Genomic DNA, 27,511 nt, shown 5'->3' with positions numbered 1-27,511 from the left:
CCTTAGTTCTCCAGTAAAGTGGTTATTTCCAAAATGCTTGTGTACAGTATATTAATTCATTTCACATAGCAGGGAAATAAGATTCTCTAAACCAATAATTTAAATGTAAAACTAATGCTTAAATAATGTTTGGCCTAGCACAGCAGTTAAACTGCTCTTTCTGACAATCTGCTTTGGAGAACTAATGGAAGATTTAAAAGTGGTATTTAAGCTTAGCACAATTCCTTTGTTTTAAAGATGTCTACTAGGAATCAGATATGTTTTTAGGTGTGTGATGACAGTCGTCATTGATTTCAACATTTTTTACATGCATGTATAGAAATATACATGGTATATGTAAATACATGCAGATAGATAGATAAATAGATGGATGAAGACACAGATTCACTTCTCAAATTAGTGCCATTGGCTATTTTGTTGCAAACATATTCTTCCTTTAAAATGTATAGAATAAAATTCCCTTCAGTTTCTTCTTAAGCAAAGAGAACTTGAATTTTTTTTTCCAGTCATTGCTAAAGATCTGAACAAAGTAACCATCACCTACATTAACATGATGTACATTTTCCCGAAGATTTATTTTGCCACTGATTGTCTATTACTTCATAACAAATTACCTCACATGAAAAGCCTGGGAGATTTGTTTCCAAAAACCCATTTAATCCAAACTTTGGCTAGATCAATCTATGTCTTAAAACAAAATGAAAATTCAATTAGCGACTCTCACATTGAGTCTTTCCAGTGTCCAAAAGCCTTGTTCATTTTCCTGAAACCAATTTCTTATCAGAAGTGGCAATTTGAACTAGACAAACTGTCTTTTCAAATTCCCCAGCTTTTGAAACTTCCAGCCACTGCAAAGAAATGGCATAATTATAAAATACATTATATCTGAATTAAGCAGTTGTTGGATGCTCAATGACTTTATTATTCCTTACCAATAATCTATTTGGAGAACATGGATTTGATGAGGAGAAAGGAAAAGGAGTTATAGCTCAAGTTCTCTCAAGAAGAGAGGTGTCTAAAGTAGTTTGGAGAAATCTTGCAGTGCATACAATTCTGAGATGTTTAAGAAGCTCAAAAATTTAATTTAATTTAATCTGAGATCTATCATTAATTAATCACTGTATATCACTTCTTTCATAAATGCACTCCAGGTGTCACAGAGGCATTTCTGAAAATCTAAATTTTTTATTTACTATTGTGGGTACTCTTTGTGAAAAAACTTTGGTGGAAAAAGGTTTTCTGCACAAGTAAGTTTTTTTAAAACAAAAATATTTTGATGGCCAATAAATGTCAGTGCATTGCATGCTTTTCTCTACATCACAATGGCAATACCTGTCATCTGCCTGAAATGCAGCTGTAGCTGCTAAGACATATATTGACCTTCTTATTATATATATTTTTAATATTACATAATAAAATTCTTATTTTATATATATGTGTATATGTGAGATTCTGTTGGCCTTGTGATCCAACTTCCTTAGTCACTATGCCAATAGCATAAGACTTTTTACCAATAACTTAATCAGTTTCTGAATTTTTGTTCTGAATATCTTCTTTTGGGAAAAGTTTTTATAGAAGGACTGGTTTTCAGTGAGCTTTTATTATTAGTGTGAGTGTTTTAACTAAAGCTGCAATGAAAACAGTGAAAACTCATAGTATTTGGAACTGGACATCTATTTTTTTTCTGTCAACACTCATTTTAACCTTATTTCCAGTCAGTGTTACTGAGTATCATGGAGCTAGAGCTTTTTGGAAATTATATAATGCTGACTAAGAAAAAAATGCATTATTTAGAGTTGATGGAAAATGTGCTGTTTATTGTCTATTTCTGAGATGTTTGCAAAATGCAAGGTATGAAACTCTCGTGTGGCAGAAATATAGGAGATAACAATAGCATTTCCTTCCTGTGGGAACACAACATTCTGGAGATGCTGGGTTTATTTCCTCTATAATGCATTTTAACTTATTTTGTGCTCTTCATTTGCAATAATAAATCTCTTTACATTACATTTCTATTTGCTTGGTGTGGTTTGCCACCTATCCAAAATGCTTCTGCCCATTTTGTTCTCCAGTGAGATTACTCAATGGCTCTCTGAGCACCGAAGGGCTGGTACAAGCCAGGATTGGGAGGATGTGGCATCTGGCATGTGCAGATGATTGGAATGGAGAGATTTCAGACAGTGTTTGCCAGCTGTTGGGGTTGGGGTGAGTAATAAATATTCATTGTCCTTTGCAACTTGTTTGCTGATTTGTTGAGCGTATATTGGCATTTCCCCCCTCATTTTACTGTTGTATTCTCCAAAAAAGTGGCAAATGTATCTGTCTCTGTCAAGTGGAGTGCTTGGTGTGCCAACAAATTTGAAAGTTTGGCAAACTCTGTTTTGATGGCATTCAGTGCAGGATTGAGGACTCTGAACATGGCAGGTTGGGCATGAGGATACATACTGGAGAACATTGGGAGAGTGATGTGAGTGCATCAGTCTTTTATCACTTTATGTCATCATTTACATCTTCACTTTCATAAGAGTAGCTCAAGAGTAAAGCTGGAGCAGACAGCAGTCTTGGCTGCTCTGCTTTCATACTGCAGCTGTTCATTCCAAGTAAAAATAATCCCTTGGATATTCTGCTACTGGGCTCCCAATAAATTTCATACCTATCACTAGATCTGAGCCATTGGGAGAGGAAATGGAATTTCTCTTGAGGAACACTTAGAGCAGGGAGGGAGGAGGGAAGTATATGACTGAAAAATAGATTTGGCTTCAGTCACTGCTTAGAAGAATTTTTGGGGGAAACATGGGGATTGTTGAGTGAGGGGATTTGCATTTTTCAATCTATGGTAAAATTTATGGCCTGCATTCTGGCCTTACTTACATCATGTGCTACTCTGCTGTCACCCACTGAATAATAATTAGCTTTCCTGCAGTGCTGAGGTTTTTACAGAATGTCACTCACCCAACTAAAAATCAAATTAAATTCTAAGCTTGCAATTCGTTATTTTGGTCTCTGACCAAAGAAAGATACCTACAAATCCATAGAAAGAAATATAACTTCATATTTACTCTCTCCCTCATCTGCTTTTATTGTATAACTGATTCTGAAGTAGCTTAATCCTGTTTTCATTAATGCTTTCCTCATTCATTCCTTTTACTTTTGTCTCTTCCACCTTTGCTCACAAACAGGTTTCAGAAGGAGACTCTGGGCTCTTCTGATAAATTAATTGTAGCAATTAAAGAGTTAGAATGACTTAGGAAAATATCAGTGTTATTTCAAAAATACTTCTAATTGGATGAATATGTGCTGGTTTGTTGTTTTATTTTTACTTTTTTGCTTTAGATAGGTACTGAGTTTACATAAATATCAGATAGCTACATGCACAAATCCTGACTGTAATTTATGTATGCATGCATGTAAGAACATACAAAGCATGTTTAAATGTGCTTCTGGTCAAATACCTTGCTCTTTAGAGGCCTTTTTCCTCTGATTCTTTCCCCCCCTGCCCTGCCTCCTTTCTCTTCTGGACAGGAGTAATTTTGTGGTCTATTGATTTAAATGACATATTTGATAAGCTTCAACAAACTTTGTCTTCCATGGTACTATACCTTTTAAAAATTACCTCATGCTTTTGTCTCCATAACATTCTGTGGCAATACCTTTCAGGTTGTCTCTATAAACTACTCAGATGCACTTGCTAAAAATGTTCCTATTAAGCTTCCTAGTTATTTCTTACTAATTCCATTTCTCAGTTCATGACATATTCCCATGGTCAAGAAAAAGTATTTTTAAACCTAACTTGTATCACATTTTTGTAACCTGGGTGCTACTGCAGTTACTGATCCTGCAGCACAGGATAAAATTCTCATATGTGTGTGTATGTATTGGTATATGAGTAGGTGTGTATATATATATATATATATGTAACTCCTGTGAGTATCACACAATTCTCACAATTCTGCTTTCCTTGAACCCCCCTGTTGCAGCAGATTTGTTAACAAGCGTCACCATATTTGTTACTAAATGGATGTTTGCAATAACAGGTCCTGAGCAGGCCATAGCTCATGCTCCTACACTGAATTACAGCCTAGAATCATGCTTTATTAGAGAGACAGGCTAAGGCTCATCTAGGACAATTTACTTTTGCTGTTAATTGCTTATACATTTGCTAGTCTCACTTGCTGTTTAATTTATGAAAAGGACTGAGCTGACAGGAGTCCTGTATCATATCCTGATTATTTATGTAGCTGGGCTAGAAAGTGCAGTGTTCCTCACAGGTTCTAATAAATCGCACGTGTGAATCCTTTTGCCTCCATTTTTCAGATACGTGACTGTTGCGTTTGTGATTTACACCAAACAGGAAGCCAGTCTGGGGACATGCTTATCTGTGCATCTACAAAATACACCTTAGGCAAATAATTTACAAATCTTTTTAATGAGTCTGGGGTGCAAGATGAACAAATTGATGCTCTGGAGAAGTCTGAAAATAATCCTTTTCTCAGTTTGCACTTGTATCTGTGTGCATCTGGCAGCACTGCTAAAATTTGAGTCTTATCAATATCTTATTTCCTGGAACCAAGAAAATCACACACTGAGCTTTTCACCATTCCATTGGTCAGATGCAAAACAATCCTGTTTCCCTGGGACCAGAGCCAGCTGGGTCTTTGCTGAACTGTACCCAGGAATACGGGTAGACCTGGCAATTTTGTCACACCCAAAAGTCCAACAAGACAGAGAGTTTAGCCTTTACTCTAAAACCCTTAATTCTATTTTCTTCATGAACATGAAACTTTCTTCAGAAGTAAGTGAGTTCCTGGGAATAATTTCCTGGTCTCAGCAAAGTTTTTCATCATAGAATTTGACTCTGCCTACCCAGCTTGGCACTTTACTGCTCTCAGACTGCCTAAAAGGCACTTCCGGGCTGAGAAATGCAGCAGTAGTGACTTTCCCAGCAGGTGGATCATACAACTCTCCTGGTGGCAGAGCTGGGTTGTTGAACACCTCTTTACTCCAGACTCAGCTGATTTGCAGGCAGATTCCAGACTTCATCCTTCCCAGGAGAGTGAGATTTACTGCATTTGAAGAGAAGGAATGGTACAGGTGCTCCCTATGTATTACACCTGCACAAATGATTCTCTTCTTGCTCCTGAGATGTGTAAGGCTAAAGGGCCAGATGGGAGGCTGTCACCCCCCAAAAAATTATGCAGTCTGACCACAAGAATCTTTTTTCCCCATGTTTCCTCAAGGGAAAGCAAATATGTTTCATGGATATGTTTTCCAAACTGGTCATACGAAGTATCACAAAGTATATGATGCAGAATGGGCTATAAAGAAAATCTGGATATGGGTTCTAAATGTCAAAACAATTTATCTCACCAACAGTACACAGAATTCTTAGTTCAAAAAGCCATTGCTATCAAAAAAAAAAAAAAAATTAACTGGATGACCTTTAAAGGTCCCATCCAACCCAAACTGTTCTGTGATTCTGTGACTCTATGACTACATCTCACTCCCGCTCACTAGCAAACATGACACTATTGACTTATTCCACAGCAATCTTGATTTCAACAGATCTATGAGGTGAAACTTAACTTTTTTTTTTTTTTACTTACATTCTTCATGATACAAAATGTAATTTCATTTCCTTTCTAGACAGTATGATATAAATGTAACTGCACCCCTCAAAAAAAGCAAGACTGTGATACCCCAAGGTTCAGCTATTACTGCCGTTTGGTGTACTAAGTTTTAGCTCCATACACTTAACAACTGGTATTGCAAACCCTTCACTGTGGCACAGAAAAGCCAAAATTAATATTTACTGCTGTCAAAAGAATTAATTAATGTCTCTTTCAATATTATTGTAGCATTAGAGAACTTAGAATAAGATGCAAGACTGGAAGTAAGTAAGTCACATTTTAATCCAAATGAGTTTCAAGTCTCAAAAATGTCCTGCTAAAGAGTCATTATTTCAGGGGGAAAAAAAAAAAACAACCTACCAACCTGATGTTTATTCTGCCAGTATAACGATTTCCCTACTATTGCTCCACTGGTGGAATAGGGTAAATACCTAAAAATATGCATGTGTCTTTTTGTCCCAGGGATGCAAATATGTCATCAGCTGTATTATTCACTGGAGATGGGCCATTTGTCACCATTGCTAAAGGAGGTAACCACAGCCTAATTTTCACAAAAAGGTGGGTACAGTGAGGTTTCTTCCTCATACAAATGATGGCTTTAAGTATGGTGGTGATTATTTATGCACTAATATATAGCTCAAATTAATTGAAGTCTTCATCTGTTTACTGTGGAAATTATATGCTCTTTTAACAAAATATTTCTTATCTAGAAATATATGACTACATAATACAGTAGAATTAAGACTACCTATACATAATATAGAAGAGTTAAGATGGAGTGACATTCACCCACAGTTACAGAGTAGTTGTCACAGTAGGTTCTCTCTGTAATCAGCAGAGAAAAATAAGCACTCCAAAATGTGATCCATCAAGGCATCTCTTAAAATACAATGAGTCACACTCTATAATCCTCTGGCTTTATTGATACAGACTTTGGATACTGTGAGGAATGCTAAAATAAGCCATCCACAGACAGGTATCAATATTTAAACAAACTAGCCCACTCAAAAAACGGCTTCTGGATTTGTCTCCACATTTACAAGTGAATTATTTGATTACATGATCCTCAGAATACATTTGATTCTATTCTAACCTTTCTCAGCCCAAATAACAGCTGAAGTGATTCTGAAGGGTGCTAGGAACTGGTGGTTTCTTGTAGATTAAATGAAAACGTGATGTTAGCCCAGGATTATGTCCTCAGGAAATTGTGGGATTTACAGTACAACCCCCAAGGAGAAAGGCTTGCCATCATCAATTTGAAGAATTTTAATGACTTAAATTACTTTTTTCTGCTTATTAGAGGGTTTACTGTAAAAATTTTTCTGGATTTCTATCAGAAACACTGAGCCAGAAAATTACTGTCTAATTGCTAAAATGCTGGAACCATGTTGAGGACAGCAAGAGCCCAGGTTCTTTCAGTTTCCCTTTATAAACATACCACATAGTAATAAATCAGGAGAGACTTCTTAGTTTCCTATGGTCTATTATTTTGTCTACAGGAAAAAAAAAAAAGTGTTACATTTTATGTTCTAATTAAACTCTGTTAACCCCAAATATTTATCATTCTTACTGGTGGTGAAAGTATCTTAAACTAATGGAATATCATTGGAGGCTATTTTGCTTTTTTTCTTGAGTGAATGCCTAAACCAGCATTGCCACAAGACATCTTGAAGAGCAGTAATGATTTAAAGATGTCTTCTGTTAATACCTATTTAACACTAAAAGTGATTAAAGCAGGAGAAAATGGAATAAATTCATTTATCTTAGTTGTATTTCTGTTGCAGAAATAGGTGTCTTCTCCCATGTTTCATCTGGACAGCTGACAGGAATAATTTTGCAGGGTGGAATGATTACAGATTCACACATGGATTTTGTACATATAACAAATTATAGAAAGATCACACAGATTTGATAATTTAAGCAACTGAATTCATTAACCCGTAATCTAATTATGAAATGTACTTCTCACATTGTCTTTGGTTTTTATTCAAGTGCATCCACCATTGAAACAAAGGAGGGCACATATAATAGGGTTTGAAAGCTGCAGTGACAGAGACAGCAAAAGAATTCTCTGGTGCCCTTAGGTAATGTGATTTTTGGCAGGATAGTTTTGTGACAGCCCCAAATCCTGCCTTTTAGATACATGTGAGCAGATTCCACAGGGACAATTGTTTTTGCCAGTTCTAAGTGAAGATCATGCTCACAGATATCCTAAGTACTCCAGATTTCTGCCTGGCGTGCTGCTTGACAGCTGACACTCAGAGAGGCACAGAGGAGGGTGTTCAGCACAAGCCTCTGGTGCCTTTTGGCCTCTCCTGTGCTGACCAAGAGGCAGCTGAGAACTGTTGGGCTGAAGTGCAGGCAAGGAAGTGCTTTTCCTACTGGGAGCTAGCTTCACAAAGAAGAAAAAGCAGAGGCCAATGAAGCAATTTCTACAAAAGCAACCAGTAGGGACCAGCAACTCACTTTACACTGAAAAAGTAAAATTATAGGGACAAATCTGACATTTTTATGGTTAGTTTGGGTAGTTTATGCATCTACCTATGGGAAAGCATAGGACCAGATAAAAAGATAAAAGACCTAATATGCAGCACCACTGACCACCCTTTGAAACCCTATGAAGGCGTCGTGGGAAAGGTATTTAGTTGCTACAAGGTTTATGCAGAAGATGACATTGGTTTCCTGGGGGTTTATGCATTTCTGGTTGTCCTTGATGTTTGTCTGGTTATGAAGGGACACCCTTCTGAAGTCAATACAGATCTGAATACAAGTCACAGAAATTGGTTTCCACTTTTTAAATTACACCTTTAAAAATAGGTACCTACCTTGAAGTGGAAAATGGCAATGTGGGACTATTCAGGGCTGGAGGAATATCTCATTTGCACCTCCCTATAGTGAAGGTTTAATTGGGGAGGGGGTAGGTAGTTACAGTTCCCACTGTACTTCTTTTACCACTATGCCATTGGGAAATTACTGGGTCACATCTCACAGCAGATACCAAATTTTAGAGCAAACACAGTGAAGTGCATCATTCCCCATCACGTTTAAAGTATCCTTCACCTTTTCCATTTAAAAATAGAATGTGGAAATGCCCACTAGAAACAAACTGTTAGAAGAGTTTGGTTTCCTATTTTCCTCTAATTCGTGGTTCTGTTTGTATCAGATTTGAATTGCTAGCACATACACTGTCCCAAGTGTTTCAGATTCATTACAGGCTATGAACATAATATTGAAACCTCTGAGTATCAGAAATGCTTGAGCAGCTTTCATCTGTGATCTTGCGCTCTTCAGACTCTGGCTTTATATCTCTGCTAAATAATTTCTAACCTAGTATATGCAGCTATGTATTTTACAGCAACATTATTCAGCGATATAAAACTAACCTCTTAAATTCTTTGGCCACACTGATCTCTAGTGGTAAGGCATTGAAAACATCTCAAAAGGTAGGAAAAAATACCGTAGGCAGCTATAACTTTATTGCAAATCTGTCACGGACAGATGACTGATTTCCCTAAAACACGAGTCTACTTTTATTTCCATAATATAAACCAATTAAGTGCTCATTGAAGAGGAATATGTACCTTTAATGTTGTATAGCATATAATGTTGCATATTTAAAATATAATTTAAACAGGTAGCATTAGTTATTATACTTCACAGGTTGATATTGCTAAAGGAATGTACTTTTATATATATGATTATATAAATTTCTCTCTCTGTGTGTATGTGTATCTATTTGACAGTCAGAGTTATTTGGTGTGCAGATACTTATGATTTAATTGCACTTTCATTCTAGAGAACAGTGTTTGGACAACCTAGTGGTTCATCTGCAATGTAACATTCAGTGTAAGTACACAGAATACAGGAATATTTCACAGAGACATCAAATTGTTCAGACCATAAAGCCTAATGTTTATAGCTTGAATAGAAAGGTTAGGGAATGGACTATAAATGCTATACTCATGATTATATAAACACAGGAAAATTTAGTCTTCACTTGATGTCAGTGTTAAGTGTACACCAGAGATGGACCTGTAGCAAAAACATATATAAAATAAATGTATAAATATTCCAGAAGGTCTGAGGAAAGAAAACATTCCACAGTATTTTTGAATAGCAGTTCAGATTCTAGGAAGCCTATTTTTTCCAAGAAATTGACTAGTCTAATGAAATATGTTGCATCCCCTTTATTTTTTATTTTATTTAATTTTATTTTGCTTTAATCTTAGCTTGTGGAAAACACCTGGTAACTCAGAATAATCAAACAAGAATTGTAGGTGGAAGTGACGCCAGAAGAGAGGCTTGGCCTTGGATAGTTTCACTCCATTTTAATTTCCAACCTGTTTGTGGAGCTTCCCTTGTCAGTGATGAGTGGCTGGTGACAGCAGCACACTGTGTATATGGGTAATGTTCTTTTATGTGCAAGCTCACTAAGGAGGCATCAGATTATGAACAAATTGTGACACTGATATGAAAAATTAACAACTAACGGTTTAATTACCACATTTTGAATCACTTGTGGGCTTTACTTTCTGGTAAATCCTCAGTCCTTACTTTAATGCAGAGAATCACAGAAACTAAGCAGCCTTTCCTGAACAATAAGGAATTGCATTTTAAATTTTTAATACTGAGCATTGGTACTTAATCCATAATTATTGTGAGCCTCCATAAATTAGGTGAATCCCCATGGATTGATCAAGATTTACTGTGCATCACTGGAATGAATCTTGATTTATGTGCATTGATTAGGCAATATTGGATATCCTCTTGATGGTGCTATTTTTACCATTCAAAGAAGTGATGCATATTTAATATTTTCTAGGATTTGCTTTCATAATAGCTACAATAAAACAAGTGTTGTAAAAGACATACAGAAACTGGAATGGCAAAAAGAAAATTAATATTCAAAATTACAGTAGAGCTTTCATTACAAATAGCTAAATAGTAAGGCAGTGGAGACTGTGCCAAAATATTAATGCTGCCTCATGGCATGACAGGAGCTACATTCCACACAAAGTCACTGAAATGAAAAGGATCAAGCCCTCTTAATTTCCACACAATAAATCCACAATTGTCTTGATACTTCCTTTTCACTTGAATCGCCTTTATATTTTCACCTAAATCTAATTTTGTCATCTTGCCTTTGCTAGAATTTTCCTAAATTGAAGCTTGCCACTTCATGTCTTCTGAACATTAAACACTCCTAGTTTAGAACAAAAGAACATCTTGATGTCAAACCAAAAGAGAAGCAGAAACCAATTCAGTCCAACAATCAGGCTGAAAATGTACTTTTTAAACCATAAAGTGATTGATTAAAAAATAGCGAATATTTAACTTCTCAGACAATTATAGCCTCAAATCAGCATGTGTAGAACAGGAAAAAAAGATGTAGATTATTCCATATTTTGTCTTAGCATATCTTTCTTGATTTAGATTTAAAAAACTAAGAGACCAGTTTTCTATGAGCTGCAGCATTTCCAACAACATCTCAGTCCTATTATTCTTTAGACATTCCATTACCATTTTCTAACTGGGACCAATATTAATTGCCTGCTGGGCAGTCAGCAGTATTCTTCACAGTGCTTAAAAAGCCATGGTAATTTAGTTAATGTATTTTCCTCCTCTACACCACCGTCTGATTAATTCATTATAAATAATGCATTACAAGTTCACCATAAAGAAATCAGCAACTTATATCTGCAGCGTGGATGTTTAAGATGGTGATAGTCTCATGGAATTCTATGCACATCTACTCTGTTCTGTTTATTTGACAAAACATGCAAATGCTATGGATTACTGCGAGGCTAAATATCAGCATTTAATCTAATACGTGTTTTTCAAAACTCTCATTAATTACTCCTAATTGTGAATACTCCTTGAAACTTGTAGGAGACAATTAAAGCCATCCCGCTGGCAAGCCGTTCTTGGCTTGTACGTTCAATCAGATCTGGCACAGCCTTCAACAGTGGTGCGAAACATCGACAGAATAATTATGAATCCTCATTACATGAAGCAAACAAAAGATAGTGATATTGCTCTGCTGCACCTTCAACACAAAGTGCAATATACAGGTGAGTTTTTATTTTCCAAAAAAACCCATTTATTCTATTATGCAAAACCGTGCTAAGCATATGGGGGAGGTGGGGAGTCCACTCAGTACTTCCTGGATATCTTGGCCAAAACGTGGGTTTGAATTAATGAACTTTTTTCTGTTCTGACTTCATCAAAATCTGAATACAGGGAAGAGGTTGAAATTGATTGCTTGTTTCTCATTCACAGATTACATACAACCTATCTGCCTACCAGAAAGAAATCAACAGTTTTTGCCAGGAATTAACTGCTCCATTGCTGGCTGGGGAGATATTAGGAATGAAGGTGGGTCGTCTGCTTGGAAAACTCTGACAGGCATGGACCTGTGAAGCAAAGCTTGTTCCTATTCCACAGGAGTTGCTAAGGTCAAATAGTTTAGAGAGCTATTCTTCCATATGAAAATGTAGGAATTATTCCATTCTACTATTCCTTCTCTGAAGCAAAATTATAGATAAAACATATTTATTAGAAGAAAACATGCATATCTAAGCTCATTAGGCTATGAATAAAGCTTATTACATCCACTTAGAAGTTATAATGACTACTTTTCTCAACATGAAATATGTACATCTTGGTTCCAGATATTGGGTGGGGGAAGAAGATGATTAGTCTTTCTGACAATGTGCAAATGATTTTCCCTAGAAGTCAAGAAAACTGACTGCAGTGTGAAATGTATGTTCTCTTTGTATGCCATATGCTCCAGATTTGGAGACTCTCTGAAATAATAAACATGCCATTTCACTTCCACAGTGGAATACATTGACTTCTACATTAAATTGCATTTAAAATTTTTGGTAGGAATTAATAAAAGAAATTTTTATAAAAACTTCAAATAACCAAAGTTACACAATGAATCGTGAGGAAACACAGGACAACTCACGTTCCTAAGCCTTTAATCATCCCTTAGATCTCCCCACAGTGAGTTCATATTCATTGATTTTAGTAATCTTGATTTAATTATGACAAAATTCAGTCCCATTACACAAATGAAAGATGGGATTCAGTTAACGAGCCCTGTTTCCCAGTGACTGTGTTACAGGGGCATAAGCCTGAATAGTACAGCAGTAAGGCAGGGATTCCTACTGCTCAGGAGCATGCTGAGCATGCTGGAACAGGAACAAAACCATCAGTGTTCCCAGCGGGATGTAGGTATTTAATGCCGCAGGTAAATGTACTTTGTATTTTCATCAGGTCCCCCTTCAAATATATTGCAAGAAGCAGAAGTCCCTCTCATTTCCAATGAAAAATGCCAACAATGGTTGCCAAAATATAATATTACTGAGAATATGCTCTGTGCAGGATATGACACGGGAGGAATAGATTCCTGCCAGGTAAGTAGAATCAACTCATTTCCACTGCTGGCATAAACCACATCTAGTTACTGAATAAAATGCTCCCTGATCCTCCCCTTATGAAAATCAGAACAATCCCTGTCCATGAATGTCATTTCTACACACAATATTTTGCCCATTTAATAATTTATCAAGATACAAGTTTAACTTTTTTGTTGTGTGTGTGTCATCAAGGCATAAACAACCTTGGAGGGAGATAAATATGACGACTGGAAATTTTGGAGAGAAGGAAATGCTTGAGGAAATGCAGAGAACAGAGAAATAAGTACCAAATAGACTGAAGTCTCAGAAATGCTTCATTAAGGGAGAGAGAGCAAAGCTGCTTTTCCCCTGTAGACTCTGGAGGTCTTTCCTAAGTGGACACCACAGTATTTCAGAGAGGCTGCCTTTCTGCACTGATATACGTTCTTGTGGGTTTAGTTTTTATCCATTCCAGCTCTCCTTATAACACACTGCTTCTCTTTGAGGATGTACTCAGAGTTGGCTGCCACATGATTTTTCTTCCAGCAATATGGAGTCTGTGGCATGGAGACTGGCTGGCTTTCCTCAAGCCTGATGAGGAGCAACCTCACATAATTCCTATTGCCTTGCCCTCCCAACCTAAGCCTTCACCAGGTGCCTTGATTTTGCCTAGTTTAGTCCAGAACAAGGACTGTGTTCAAGCCTAATGTCGTTTCCCCTGATGGCTTTCCTCTTACCCTTTTTCCTTCTGAACCTTATACTGAAAAAACCCCCAAACAAACAGTGTAGCACCACAGGCTGATTCAGAGTACAAGTGACCAGCACTGTGATCAATGACCAGTCAGCCATGAGCAAAGATGAGCAAGTGAGTCCTGATAGCACATCCCCCTTTAGGCTGCTGTCACAGCCTTTAATGCTCTGGGATGCCCTAGAGTTATGGGCAGAAGTATTTTAATGGCTGAGTCCTTGCAGAATTCTCTAGTAAAGATCCATTCACAGGGCCTGAAGAAGACACAATTAATACTGGTTCAACTAACTCGACAGACAAAGCAAAATAGTTGTTGTTCTCTTTCTCGTCAAAACAAGATACCCATGGCTGACTCATCCCCACTCAAGCTAAATCAAATTCAGTCTCTATTGCAATGCTACATCTGCTAAACTGTTGAAAAGGAGGTGAGAGGAAAGGACACCTTCTCTTCTGGCAATCTCATTATTTTGTTCTCTAAATTTGAAACTGCAGAAGCTCTGGGGTGACTGAAAATAGAACTGTGTTTTGGCTGAATACATTCAACAGAAAAAAAATCTTCCACATTTACCCAGGCTTTGTGAAATATGAAGGGCTGAACATAAAAGGAATAAGATTTTTTTAAAAAATCACTTGAAGCTCAGTCCTGTATTGCAAAACTGATGAGAGCCTAAGGTCACATCATTTAAAAAATAAAGAAAAAAAAAAATAGATTGTTTCAAGATTTTTTTTTCACATGGAAATATTTCTATTGCTTTCACTTCTTGGTGCCTAGGACATACAGGAGTACAGCATCTATGATAAGGAACAAAATAAACCAACATCATAAACAAGCTCTGCTTCAGAGTTGACACTATTTACTTTTAACTTTTGAATTTCTTATTGCAGGGGGATTCAGGTGGCCCTCTGACATTCAAAGATGGGGACAAGTGGTTTTTGGTTGGTGTAGTATCATTTGGCGAAGGGTGTGCACTTCCCCAACGACCAGGAGTGTATGTTCGAGTCACCATGTTTGTGGACTGGATCACAAAAATCATCTATTAGCTTGATATTTTTCAAATATAGAAATGGAATTCAAATTAAATGTTGATGTTGAGATGTTGAAAGTAAGATATTGCATAATGATGTAAACTAGGCTGCCATTTCAGTCCCAGAGAGAAACCGAATAAAAATGTTCATCTTGGTGAGGAAAACATTGGTAACTTCTGTTTGTTAATAACACCCATTTCCAACTGAGCATGATATTTCAAAAGAGATGCTGTGGTTTTGCTAATAAATAGTTTTGTCATTTTACTTTTTGTTTTATATAAGATCTTAGGAAAACCGATTCTTTGAACATCAGTGCATTAACTGCACAATGGAAGGCTTTACAAAGCATGGGCAGTAAAAAGGGTTTGCAAACTGTAAATGCTTTAGTGGAAAAGAATGAAAATTATTAATATCAGGTGAAATATTATCTGGTTTATATTTTTAAATTGTGTTTTTCAATGTGCAATTTCATATTAATGCATAGTCAACTCTTTCCAGCAATCTCTCTGCATATCAAACTGAAGATGTATGTTACCTCTTTAAACTGGGCTCACGAGAGTTCCTCTGTCTCGCCTATTACAAAAAGCTCTGGAATGAGGTTTATGGATTGTGCAGAAAGGCTGACCATGGATCACGCTGCTTTCTAATGAATGAACTGAATGTCAGCCAAAAGTTCTCTCTTGTGTAATGTGCTTGGAATTAATAGAGTTAAAAAAGGATTGAATAGAGCTTTTCCGTTTTCTTTCTAGGCAAGTGTTTGGCAGTTATTCAAACAATTATAGAGATGCGCTTGTCCACACCCAACCACAGACGCACAATACCGCAACTTCCTCTCATAAAAAGTTATGTTTTTAAAAACATTTGACAATAATGAGTACCAGCTCTTCCTCGTGAATTATAGTGTTCCTATATTACAGGCTTACTGGGGATTTTTAACACAGATTTTGTGCTTTGTATAAAAACTAGCAGGGTATCCCATTACAGCATTCTAAAGGGGAAAGAATATGAAAACCAAAATAAAGGGTTTATCTTCTCGAGGTCTTTTATAAATAAGTTTCTAATTAAAATATAATTACCTACTTGTTCAAATGCCTTAAATTCTGTGGTGTCTTAGTATAATATGATGCACTTCTTTATTGCTGTTTTCAGACTAGTGTAGGAATGTAATGTATATATCATTCCACAGTACCAAAAATACAAAATGCATTCTCACTTACTGTGTGAGTGTATCTACACATATACATACAGGTGTATGATTGTTGTATAAAGCTCCTGTATTTGGTTCTTGCAACCCTAAACACAGGTATGAAATGCTTGCAAACACAGGTTGGCCATCACTGATAAAAAAACAAGCCCCAAACTGTTTTCATGTCTTCGTAAGCATTAGACAACTAGGTCCAGACCAAAATCTGCAGCTTTGTCAAGACATCTATGATCACAAAGAACACAAATATACATAGTTATGACAGAGAGAAGGTAAGAAAGTGTTTTAGAAACAGTCTCTCATATGAAACACACAGGTTTTTAACATTAAAATATTAAATTTGCAAATTCTATCTATCTTTCATAGTGGACCACTGTTTCTCCTATTACTCTGAAAAGTAGAGCATTTTGCTATCAGTATAAACTGATTTGGATGAAGCAATTCCATTAAAATGTAAAGTAAAATATTACCTAATTTTTGCATTATTTACCGTACATCACTATTGTACACTGTGTTTCAGTCTGTTAATGAAATACAAAAGCCAGCTGAAAGCAGATCCAGTCACTAGAAAATGTGCTTCCCAGGAATACAATAAGTTGTTTTTATTTTTCTGCATTTTCTTGCTTCCCAAAATGCAAAGCATAAATGTATTTATATATATATATAAATATAAATGTATATTTACATTTATCAATGTAAATATACATTGATAAATCACCTCATCAGACTGAAAAAGTTCTATTATAAACCCTGGCATAAAAAGCTCTATCATATAAACTATCTTAATTTAAGAAACCATTTTATTCCAACTAATTATTATCTAGGTAAAACTAACATAACCTTAGGCAATCACATTCTAGCCTTTGGTCAACATCCATGGCTTCAGTTGCCTGCAAATTAACCTGTGGAGAAACCAGTCAATACTATCTTAAAACACTTGAGCAAAACAGATTATTTGCAACTGAGTCAGTTCCAAGATGCTTGGAAAGAGAGGATGGATATGGTGATACATATGGAAATATTTTGTCCCAATATTTCTTATTTCTACATAAAATCTGAGTGCACTACAACAGAAGCACTGGATGCCACTTCCCCTCCTGCCTTCATACAGAGTTTGAGACAGGTCTGTGCTGATGCCTGCCCAGCCATCACTTTCACTCTGTAAAAAAAACTGCTGAAGGTATTTGCATTCTCCTAATTGCTGCTTCAAAATCATTTCTGCTGCCATTAACCATGATATTGATAGTGACTTTACATGTCCTTTGGAAGTATAAAGTATGAAGAAATAGTTAATCTTTAAGTTAAAGGGAGCAAATCCTTCAAGACCATAAAAATTAACTAAGTTCTTTTTACTACAACTCTTCCCAAGAAAGAGGTATCTCTTCCCCTCAGCTGAATTGAGCAATATTTATGTCAGTACTAAATCAATTCTTGTCTTGGTGATCGTGTAGGATCATTGTATTTTCTCAATGCAAAGGAAACTGAAGTAGGGGATTGAACAAAGAAGTTGCCACTGACTGGAAGGACTACAGAATATTTTAAGTAGGAATAGCAAACAATATTTAACCTGAACTACAGGAGGAGGTTTCTTTGAAAAGGAAGCAAAACCACAGCTTAACAGCAGCTTTAAGATGCTTCCAGAAGTGCTTCAGCAACTAATTGCACAATTAGTATTAATGGTATTGAACTTTCAAATATTTTTTCTGTACTCAGAAAAATTGAGGCACATTTGTGTCCGAAGTGATGTGGTGAACATCAGCCAGCACAGTGCAGGCAACCCATCAGTTCTGCTCTAGTCAGTCTCTCCCCAACATCCACTCAGTGGTAGTTCTGAATCTCTGTTAAAGACAGCAAGGTTGAACTCAGGCTCTTGAACTCTTGCTGCAACGGCAATAAAATCCCTTAAGTTTTTGCTCTGACACCAGATTGTCACCCACAAATCAACCAGAGTGCTACTGCCATCACCCCAGGCTGCTCCTAATGACTAGCACAACCATTCTTAAGGCACAGAAAGCTCTTAAGGAATCAAAGAGAATGGACATTAATGATGTTAATCATAACTCTAAGACACCTTTAAATGCACCACAGTTACCTCTAAATCTATCCATCAATTAATATAATTAATGCTTTTCTAGGTAATAGTCTGAGTAATATTGGAATCAATCTATTAGTGCCACTTCCAAGAAAAAAAACCTTTGTCTTCTCTTTGTTCCAATACTACATTATTCCTAACAAACTATCAGCTATATTTAAATAACCTTTAATGTCTTTGCACATAGACTTACTGAAACAGTAATTTTAATCTTAAACTCTTGCCCACTCTGGGGTTTTTTTTCCATCAAAAAGTATTTTACTTAAGTAACAACTAATAGCTGCCTTTAAAGGATACACTGTTAATGAGGTATCACTTTCCAAGTTATTTATGTTGACCTTAGGCCAATATGACAAAAAAGCTATAGTCATTCCCGGGCAAAATTAATTCATTCTATGACAGCAAAGGACTTTGAAGAAGCCTTGAATTTTTCCACATCAAGTTGATGTCACAACATGGCGGCTGTTTCTGTCAGCAGCCATGTTAATATTTAATAAAATAATATTTGTTCCCGAGGTTCAAAAACTGTATTAAGTGTGCAAATAAATACTAAACAAATATTTTGTATCAAACTTTTATGCAAAGATAAATAATTGTTACACTGTAAAATTGTCAGTTCCATTTACTGTACATTGACTAAGATACAATTCATGAGAGACTGAAAGAAACAGAGGAGGTTTGTTTAACTACAGTCTTAAAACTACATACATTGTGGATATTTCCCCATAAAAACTTCAAATGCTCTGTTCATTTCATTGCTCACAACTAGCTAACTTACATCTCTTAGCAAAATAAACACATACCCTTTATTTAGCAAGGCATATTTTGTTACTGAATTAATAAACAAACATTATATAAAAATGATCTGAACATTTGCCTCAAGGGGGAGCTTACAGTTCATTCTTGTAGATCCTTTGCATTTTGCAAGCCATTCCAAGCTAATGTTCTTTGACGACATTATAATACAGCCTCACAAAAGGTTATTTTTGCTTTGTTTTCAGTCAGTAAACCATTATACCTCCATGCTACTGTCCTTTCTAGGCGTCTTTGAAATCCATAGTGTGGACTGGTTTGGACTGGTTTTTGTTCTTCCTTTACTGAAAAATAAAAATATAAACTATTTTCAGTGCATGTGTGCCTTTCCAGTCCTGATTCAGTTTTGTGATCAGACCTGAGCGTTTCATCCCCAGATCTCAAGGCCACTGGTGCTTTCACAGTGTGGGTTCCCCAGCCACAGTGGCACTGTTACCAAAGATACCAGACCACCCATCTTAGCAGTGCTACTCCCAGGAACTGTACGGAATTGGCCTGTATGGATTTTATTTTATTGTTTTCCAGTTCCCATCCAACCACACCTCTTGTACAGAGTGGTCTTTTCAGAGAAGGGCGTGGACTCAGTTTGACCAGGGCTGGTGGGAGCTGAGTACTTCCCTTGTCTGGGGGGAACCAGAGCACACACACCCCACTAAATCCACGCCCAAGGTGCAGCCCACCCACCCCAGGGGGTACCACAGCCCTGCCCACCCTGCGTACACCAACGAGGTCACTGCGCACCCCCCCATGCGCCAGCAAGCCTCTTCCCTTCAGGGCTTGACCTGACATCTAATGAAGCGATGGCACATGAATCAGACTCCTAGCAATGAATGACTGGTAGAAAGCTTCCTTAGGGCTAGTTTTCAGTCAAAACTGTCAATAGTAGGTTTTGTGTTTGGTGTTTTTTCAATAAAAAAAAAAGATAAAACTGGTTCCAAAAATACTTGCTCTGCAATACTGCCAAAGTGTTCACTCTAGTTTTTTCAGGGAGCCCTGAGGCACCCTAAAAGTTTATGGCAGTTTTTCCACATGGCTACAACTGCCACAACACACTATCTTCCCTCACTTAGACTGGCAGATGACAGTGCACTGCAGTCTACTGAAACAGGAGTCACTTCAGGAGCCATTGCAGCTGCATTTCAATGAAAATGCTTCAGTCTCTGGGTGGAATATTTTACACTGATGGTTTTTTTTTCCAATTAAGTAAAAACCAGAGGAGGAGAAGTAGCCCTACATAACTTTGTAAGGTGGAAACCTAAGACTCCCAACAGTCCTATACATTCAGTTTTACTCCTTTCCTGGTGTGTAAATGCAAGCAAGTCTGAGTTGATTTAAAATGTACTTCGAGGGTGCTGAATGCTACAGTAGTTTTCAATCCCTCCAGACTTACCTCTGAAGTCCTACAAAGTAATGCATTATGCACCTGAGCCCATTGGAGTAATTGAAAAGACTCCCTTTGGCTTCAGTGGACTTTAGATCAGGCCACAATGCTATAAACAAAGCAATTGCAATGAATAAAGTAGTTCCAGCGCTTCCTTCTTAAAGAAACGAAGTCACTACTTCCTTCTGGATTAATCCAGAAAAAGCAGGCATATTTCATAAATTAATGATGAAAGGCTTTGAATGGAGAGTCCTTGCCACACAGCAGGAACAATTTCTAAATACCTTGGATCAGAACTTGAGCTGTATCAAATGAGCTTATCTTCAGCAAACCTACGCTGATTTTCACAGCTGGTTCAGGAAGCAGATTTTAGTGACAAAGGTAAGAGGCAATAAATAGCTTGAGCATATTGGTGTTTTGACCATCAAATGCAATCATAGAAACTGAGAAATATACCAGGTTGGAATTTAAACTTTCTGCAAGGCATTCAGATGATAATGGAGATGGGTCTTTGAAGCAGTTTCTCCTTGCTTCCCTGGAAGAAATGAAAGGGAGAGCATCTAAGCATGAATGAGCTGATCATTTCGGCTAGCTACAGGGACGAGGTGTTGCTTTGCCTTATTACTACCCTTCAAGAGCCCAATGCCAGGCAAAATTAGTCATGACCTTTCAAGCTAGGCATGTCCTGGTTGGCCATGGGTTGTGGCTTTCAGAGGAAAGGTCACCATGCTGTGGAAGCCTAAAAAAGAATGAGAAGTCAGGGTCATGTGGAAAGTTGGGGATCCCTCCTTCCCCACCAGGACAGAATCCCTTTCCTAAAGCTCTACATTATCCAGATGATCAGTTCAAGTGATTGTCTCTTTTTTGACTTGCTTTTTTTCCAAGAACTGCATATTTGTGATGAAATAAAATGATTTGCAAGGCAGTCATAAGAGGAGATTGAAAATAGATAGGAAAATATTTTTTAAAAAACAAAGTTTTGTTTCAACAGATAAACAAAATACTTCATTTTTGGTGATAGTTTTTTTAGCTAAATGATTTTTAGAAATGGTTTAAGTTCTTTAATTAAAGGTTTTGTTGCAACTCAAAATGGACATTCTGGGAACAAAAAAAACCCAAACCAAACAAACAATAAAAAAGAGAACCCTGTTTTGCATCAAAACCATTTTGTCCTTAATTTTTGTATCATTTCATCTATCAAACTAATCAGCTAACAGAAAAAAGGGCAATCTTCCAAGGTGAATTTCCAGTATCTGTGTTATGCAATTTTGAAGTCTAGGAAGTTCAGATGAATTACTTCTGGATGAACTGCTATAGCATCAAAGGCCTGATCAAAGCCCACTGAAGTCAACACTACTGTTTCTATTTATTTCAGTGGGCCGTGAATCTCTCATTGTTTTCCCAGGGGTATTCAAGGGCTGAAGCTTTTCTCAGATGAGAAAGACCTGCCAGAAAAGGTACAAACATGTACCATACTTACCAAGAAATCCATGGCCATCGTAATAAAGGTTCCAGAATTCAATCACTATATGATTGCTATTATTATACATATTATTATTTTATTACTCTTTTTTTGCTTTGAGCTTCCAACCTTCTGCAGCCCCACTGCTGAGGTTTGTACATGGCCTTTCACAGGCCTGTATTTGCCTGTCATAAGACAGGTTGGAAAATGCACATTTTCCTTTTCTTTATAGAAAATGCATAAAATAAAAACGCAATCTAGCTTATTATGCAGACGTCATCATATCTTTTTTTATGGCTACTTGTTTCCATGAGACATGGTACCAAGGAGTACTGCAAATATCACTGTACACTCACTCATACAGACAGAAAGAGTCTTCATATGTGAAGTGTTTTCTCACCTGAAATAAGGTACGACAGCTATTGGCAGGAAATATTAAGTAAAAACCATAAGAAAAAAATAAAGGCTAAAAACAAGGAGGAATTTTGTTTTCTAATTTCTTAAAACAGAGATATCGTATTCCTTTTAAGTATTCCTGCTCTTCAGGAGGGACAACAGCTTATGAATCTGTTTATTACTCTTGATATTTTACCAAAATAGCATTTATCTACAAATCATATTCCAGTTTAAACTCTTCTGAATTACATTAACTTGAAACCACTTCCTGAATTAAAGGATGAAAATTATATTTGAAAGTTTCAGAAAGACTAGTTCAGAAAAAAAAAACTTTTATGCTGTCATATCTTGACATATCTATATCATATTTTGAGAAAAATGAAAAGTCCAAAGAATTTTAAAGCATGAAGCAAAGTAGATTGTATTTCAAAAGGCTGAAGTGTTTTCTCTTTGCATAACAATACATCTGCTTGATATCACAGATATGGACACACACCTATTTACTTTATGCATCCTCTTTAGCACCTACACGATGTACAAAGGATGTGTCAATGGTGTGTGGCTCAAGGAATGTTTTTGCTTTTCTGTTTCTCTGCTTAGTGGTCCATCTGTTGTTTGTATGGTACGTGCAGTGGAACAGCATTAAGCAGCAGCATTAAGCAGCTGCTGGCCCTTAGATTTATCCTTGGAATAAACTGTACTTTAGGTTAGAAAGTGAGTAGTCCTTGAGTTCACCCTGTATCTGTGAGGGACCCTGCTATTATTTGCCACAGCCCAGATACTTTATAGGTGGTAATCACAATGAAAGAGGTGAAGTAAAAGTGCTGACAACAGCCCTGCCTATCAAGTGGTCTGCAAAGAGACTTTCTTTAGAAACAGATGGAGTCCCAACAGCAACATACGTTGAGACCTGGAATTATTTCAGCATATTGTGGAAAAGCCTGAAGGTGAACGTTCAGCTGTAACAGCTGTAAACTACTTGGATTTTAATAGATGAAAAGATGCTTATTTGCATATTTGGGGATAGATGTAAGCAGTCTTTCAGTAGGAATAGCATGCCAATGGAAATATGAATTCTGCATTATAAAGCCACTATGGATGAGTGTATTTTACCTTTTATGAAGCATCTGGAAACAGCAAGTCCCAAAAGCCACCAGTATCAACAGCAGTAGTGGTATAGTGGGTATTACAACATAAATTAGATTCGGAATTATACCTACAAGACAAAAGTTTTCATTAATGTCTCCCATGTTGAAATGCTTTTAACCATATGAGTAAAAATCTGGAGTAAAATAATAGAAATACATTAACTTACACAAAAAACCACATATATTCCTTCTATAGGAAGAGCTCCAAAGAGAACTCAGCAGTATCAAGAATAAAACAGCACTTGAGTTATGTGCAAAAAGGTCTTCTGATATTTTACAATTTCATAATTCAAAATTCAAGTATTTTAACACAGTTCAGTTCACAGGCTATTTTTACAGTCCATTTTAACTGTAAACTCAGTTGTCTTTGTATGTTGGATTCCCTGCCCATGTGGGGCCACAGGAGGAATGAGACTGGCTCTCATCTTCCCTTTTCCCTTAAAAGACACATCTAACCTCTCCTTGATTAATGAGGAGAGCTAAAGGTGCTCCTCTGCAGGTCCCTGGACAAAAGGAGTGGGAAATGGTATAAGCTGAGACTCCATTATCTGTCTACAATAGAGGATGGGGCCTGCAGCTTCCAGAAGGGTACTGTTTCGCAGGAACTGTATGCCTGTGTTTCATACTAGCACACATTTAATGTACAAATTGTGGAGAATTTCTTACCCATTGCCCTATTTTGAAAATATTTTTCACTAGTAAGAATAAATGTGAATATTCAGGTTGTGTCCGAGTTTTAGAGAGAGAGTCTTTGCATAGTTTATATTAAATGGCATTATTGATTTCAAACCACTGTTCATCAATATATCAATTCCTCTGGGGTTACAAATAATGGAAACACCAGTTAGGAAGCTGGCTCAAATCCAGACAACCAGTAGGGGAACAGAGCACTCACTTTCCCTAATCCCATGGTGCAATCCTGTAAAATCCAGAGTTGCTCCTTAGACATGTTCAGTTCCTTGAACTAAAGCCATGCTACAGCCTTGGGACTCCATCCACAAGATAAATTGATGAATGAAGCAGCCAGGGGCATTGCAGAACCTGGGCAGTAGGTACCCACTTCCCAAATATCAAGTGTCATCTCTGCTGGGAATCTCAGCAAGGCACTGAACTCCTCTTAGCATGTGGTTTTCCTTAAAGCACAGGATACTTGGGGGAGCTAGGGACACAGTTTGGTGAGACAATGATATAATTTGTTTCCACAGTAACTAAGAATGTTATGTAACTTGAAATGTTATTCAAATATATGTATTTTCAGGGCACTTCCCAGGGAAACAGACTGTTTCTTCCTATTGACAAAAATGGAAACTGAAATATTAATTTAATTCCACTATTAATATTTTTAGCAGAACACTAAATTCATATGAACACATTACCTGTTTCAGTAGCAATAATATGATACTGATCTTCTGGTTTGCTTGTGTCATAAGGATTTCCTGCTGGCACTGTTGGAAAAATATCTGAAAAGGAGATCAGACAATTTAGGAAAATAGTAAAAAAAAAAAAGGGCCATTATGTTGTTAAATAAATTAATATTCATTACATTTTAATTTATATTGCAAAAATGAACATTTTAATGATTTATTAAATATACTTGTAAACAGGATTTTATTACAAAATTGGAATTATATCCAGAACAAGAATTACAAGCAGTGCCATTCTGAACAACAGCCATATACTTGCAGCTTTTGCTGTCTGAAGGATTCATTTTTCCTGTGTTCCAGTACTTAATTGTCCCTGTTAAACTTGAGTAATTTTGGAGGTTCTTGTAAGCTATCCTTATAATTATGTCTTCACCAATGCAACTGAATTTAACGTGTCAAAATTTCTTACCGTACTCTGGCTCCGCTCTGTCTCCCAATTCTTTTTCTAAGACATTATCTGTTAAATCAATATTTGAAATTGATTGTTGAAGAATGAAAAATGTGTGCAAAAAACCAGATGTTTCCATTATTTTTCATGCAGTATCACAGACACAGATACATTCCCCCAAACAATAATTGCTTAATTCTTCATCATTTCATCATCTTCCCAAAGACTACTTGCAAACACTAGTGTCAAATCACCTCTAGTTTATACTTTTTGCTCCTTAGAAGAGGGCAATAGTTTACTCTAGCTCCAATTCTTGGTGGCCTCTGATTTAATGGCTAATGGTTAATGGCTTAACCACTGAACACCCTAACTTCTTGTGCTGAATAAAGCTCCTAACATATTCAGAGCTTCATTTGTGCAGACAATTCTAAAACAATGTAAGAATTTCTCTCTATCTTAAGGTTATACTAACTTAATAGTGCTATGAGACTACAGTTCTTAGTGTCTTGATAAATCCAAACTGCTGGGAGAAATCAAAACAGTGATAAAGCCTAGTAGAAAAAGGCAATTATTTCACCTACTCTGGTAAAAAATAGCTACATTTGGCCATATATAAAGAAAGATGCCAAGACACCCCAAAGAACTGAGTTGCTGTCTCTTGACAGCAGAAGAGGAGATGAGTTTTTAATTTGATGGCATAATCAAACCTACACGAGCTGGACAGGAACTAAATGTGGTTGCAATTACCAACCTATAATTAAATTTAAGAATGCTGAATGATCAATATGATCCAAAGCCAGACTGAACATTGCAACAGCAAATTCTGTCAAGGGAGGCACTATAAAGAGGGCTTGGAAAAATAAAAGTGTCTACCAGAAATGTAGTTGCTGCTTGAGCAAGGCTGCCTAATGAGCACTGCCCTGGAGTTGCTGCTGATACAATTAGATGCAACTTCATCACAGTCACCTACAACCTGTTTTGACCTGGGGCTGGTATCACACTCCATATATTGAATACAGACAGGAGAGTTGTGAAAACAACATATTCAGATAACAAACTGAAATTCAGTATGCATGTGGCACTTTAATACTCCTGGTGAAATGGATGTATTTTGTATTGCTAAGAGCTGACATTGAAGCCAGTACAGTGATTTCAGGGGGGGAAAAGGTCATTTTTAGGTCTCCCTTGGTTTGAGATAACAAATGTAATTTTCTTACAAATATTGTGGTACTTTCTTCAGGCAGTGAAAGAAATGTCATATATCTATTTATATACATTTATGCATCTACTCCTTTCCTCCATGTGACAGAAAAATACATTTCTGGAGAATAGCCTGTTTTGCTAAAGAGCACAATTCCAACAGTTTGAGAGTAAATAGCTACAATTCAGTAGTACTGTATTTACATATACTGCATAACAATGTCAATACTAACAATAATCTACCTATACATTGTTTGCCTTATATGCCTCATTATAAGCTAATAACCCATTTCTACCTACGGAAAGAAATATAAATGTATTTTCATTGTTACTGTTTTCACTTCATTTTCTGCCAATCTAAAATACCCAGCATTTTTTCATTTAATTTCATTTTCATTATTGCTTTTGGTAAAAGCAATAGAAAAAACAATTCCTTATCACATCTCAACAAGAATGGTAAGTAGCTCACTATTACAGAAAAATTATCTAGTTTAAATTTGTTTGCTTTTAAAGTCGTGAAACATACCTGAAACCAAACTTTTTTACTAAAGCATACAATTTCTGACATCAAAATGTTGGGTTTTTAATAAAATAAAATATTTTTATTTTGTTGCATTATTTCAAAATAATTCAAAGAGTTCTAAAAGTGACAAAATTGCATATGCATATATTTCCTTAAAGGGCCTATGATGATTATTGATCATCATAAAGTAGTGATATCCACTAACAATTTTAAAAGCAGGAACAGATTTAGAGGGTGGCAGTAAAATATCTTCCAAATATTTAATACTTGCTTGTAGTATTAATTGTCATTAATATCCTCATTAAGAGACCAGAAAGTGAAAAAGTTATGTATCCACCAAAACCAAAGGAATGAAATATCCTGGATCTCTACAGATAGCCAGATCTCTGCAAAGAGTGTGATTATTGTTTGATCGTCAGCATAGAGAAAGCAGAGAGGAAACTGCAGAATTATATAGGTCAAATAGCTGCTAAGAGTAGGACTTCATAGAATCATAGAATGGTTTAGGTTGGAAGGGACCTTAAATAGTATCTTCTTTCCACCCCCCTGCCATGGGCAGGGACAACTTCCACTGGACCAGGTTGCTCAGAGTCCCATCCTACCTGGCTTTGAACGTTTCCAGGGATGGAGCAGCCACAGCTTCTCTGGGAAACATGTTCCAGAGCTCCACCACCCT

At 36.6% G+C, this 27,511-nt stretch overlaps 2 protein-coding genes across 5 annotated transcripts in view; one reads left to right on the top strand and one right to left on the bottom strand.

Annotated features, from left to right (window-relative positions):
• Positions 1-14,840, top strand: part of TMPRSS15 (transmembrane protease, serine 15) — a 51,461-nt gene extending 36,621 nt beyond the window's left edge. The window contains 8 exon segments of the mRNA XM_017731429.1: positions 2,073-2,205; positions 6,090-6,185; positions 9,424-9,473; positions 9,857-10,031; positions 11,517-11,698; positions 11,907-12,002; positions 12,909-13,048; positions 14,664-14,840. Coding sequence (XP_017586918.1) covers positions 2,073-2,205; positions 6,090-6,185; positions 9,424-9,473; positions 9,857-10,031; positions 11,517-11,698; positions 11,907-12,002; positions 12,909-13,048; positions 14,664-14,840 — 1,049 coding nt within the window.
• A 3,818-nt stretch (positions 14,841-18,658) lies between these two features.
• The window catches only part of CHODL (chondrolectin), a 23,598-nt gene continuing 14,745 nt past the window's right edge, over positions 18,659-27,511 (bottom strand). Inside the window, exons 4-8 of one of the 4 annotated variants that reach the window (XM_017731537.1) lie at positions 25,134-25,181; positions 24,677-24,760; positions 23,266-23,368; positions 20,751-20,829; positions 18,659-19,197 (exon numbers count right to left, since the gene is read on the bottom strand). In XM_017731537.1, coding sequence (XP_017587026.1) covers positions 19,195-19,197; positions 20,751-20,829; positions 23,266-23,368; positions 24,677-24,760; positions 25,134-25,181 — 317 coding nt within the window. In that variant the 3' untranslated portion in view covers positions 18,659-19,194. The remainder of the gene's footprint in view (positions 19,198-20,750; positions 20,830-23,265; positions 23,369-24,676; positions 24,761-25,133; positions 25,182-27,511) is intronic. The other 3 variants (XM_017731540.1, XM_017731536.1, XM_017731539.1) reach the window with 3 other exon arrangements.

The sequence above is a fragment of the Corvus brachyrhynchos genome, unplaced genomic scaffold (genome assembly GCF_000691975.1).
Source record: "Corvus brachyrhynchos isolate BGI_N302 unplaced genomic scaffold, ASM69197v1 scaffold152, whole genome shotgun sequence".
Lineage (NCBI taxonomy): Eukaryota > Metazoa > Chordata > Aves > Passeriformes > Corvidae > Corvus > Corvus brachyrhynchos.
This window is presented reverse-complemented; position numbering and strand designations above follow the sequence as displayed.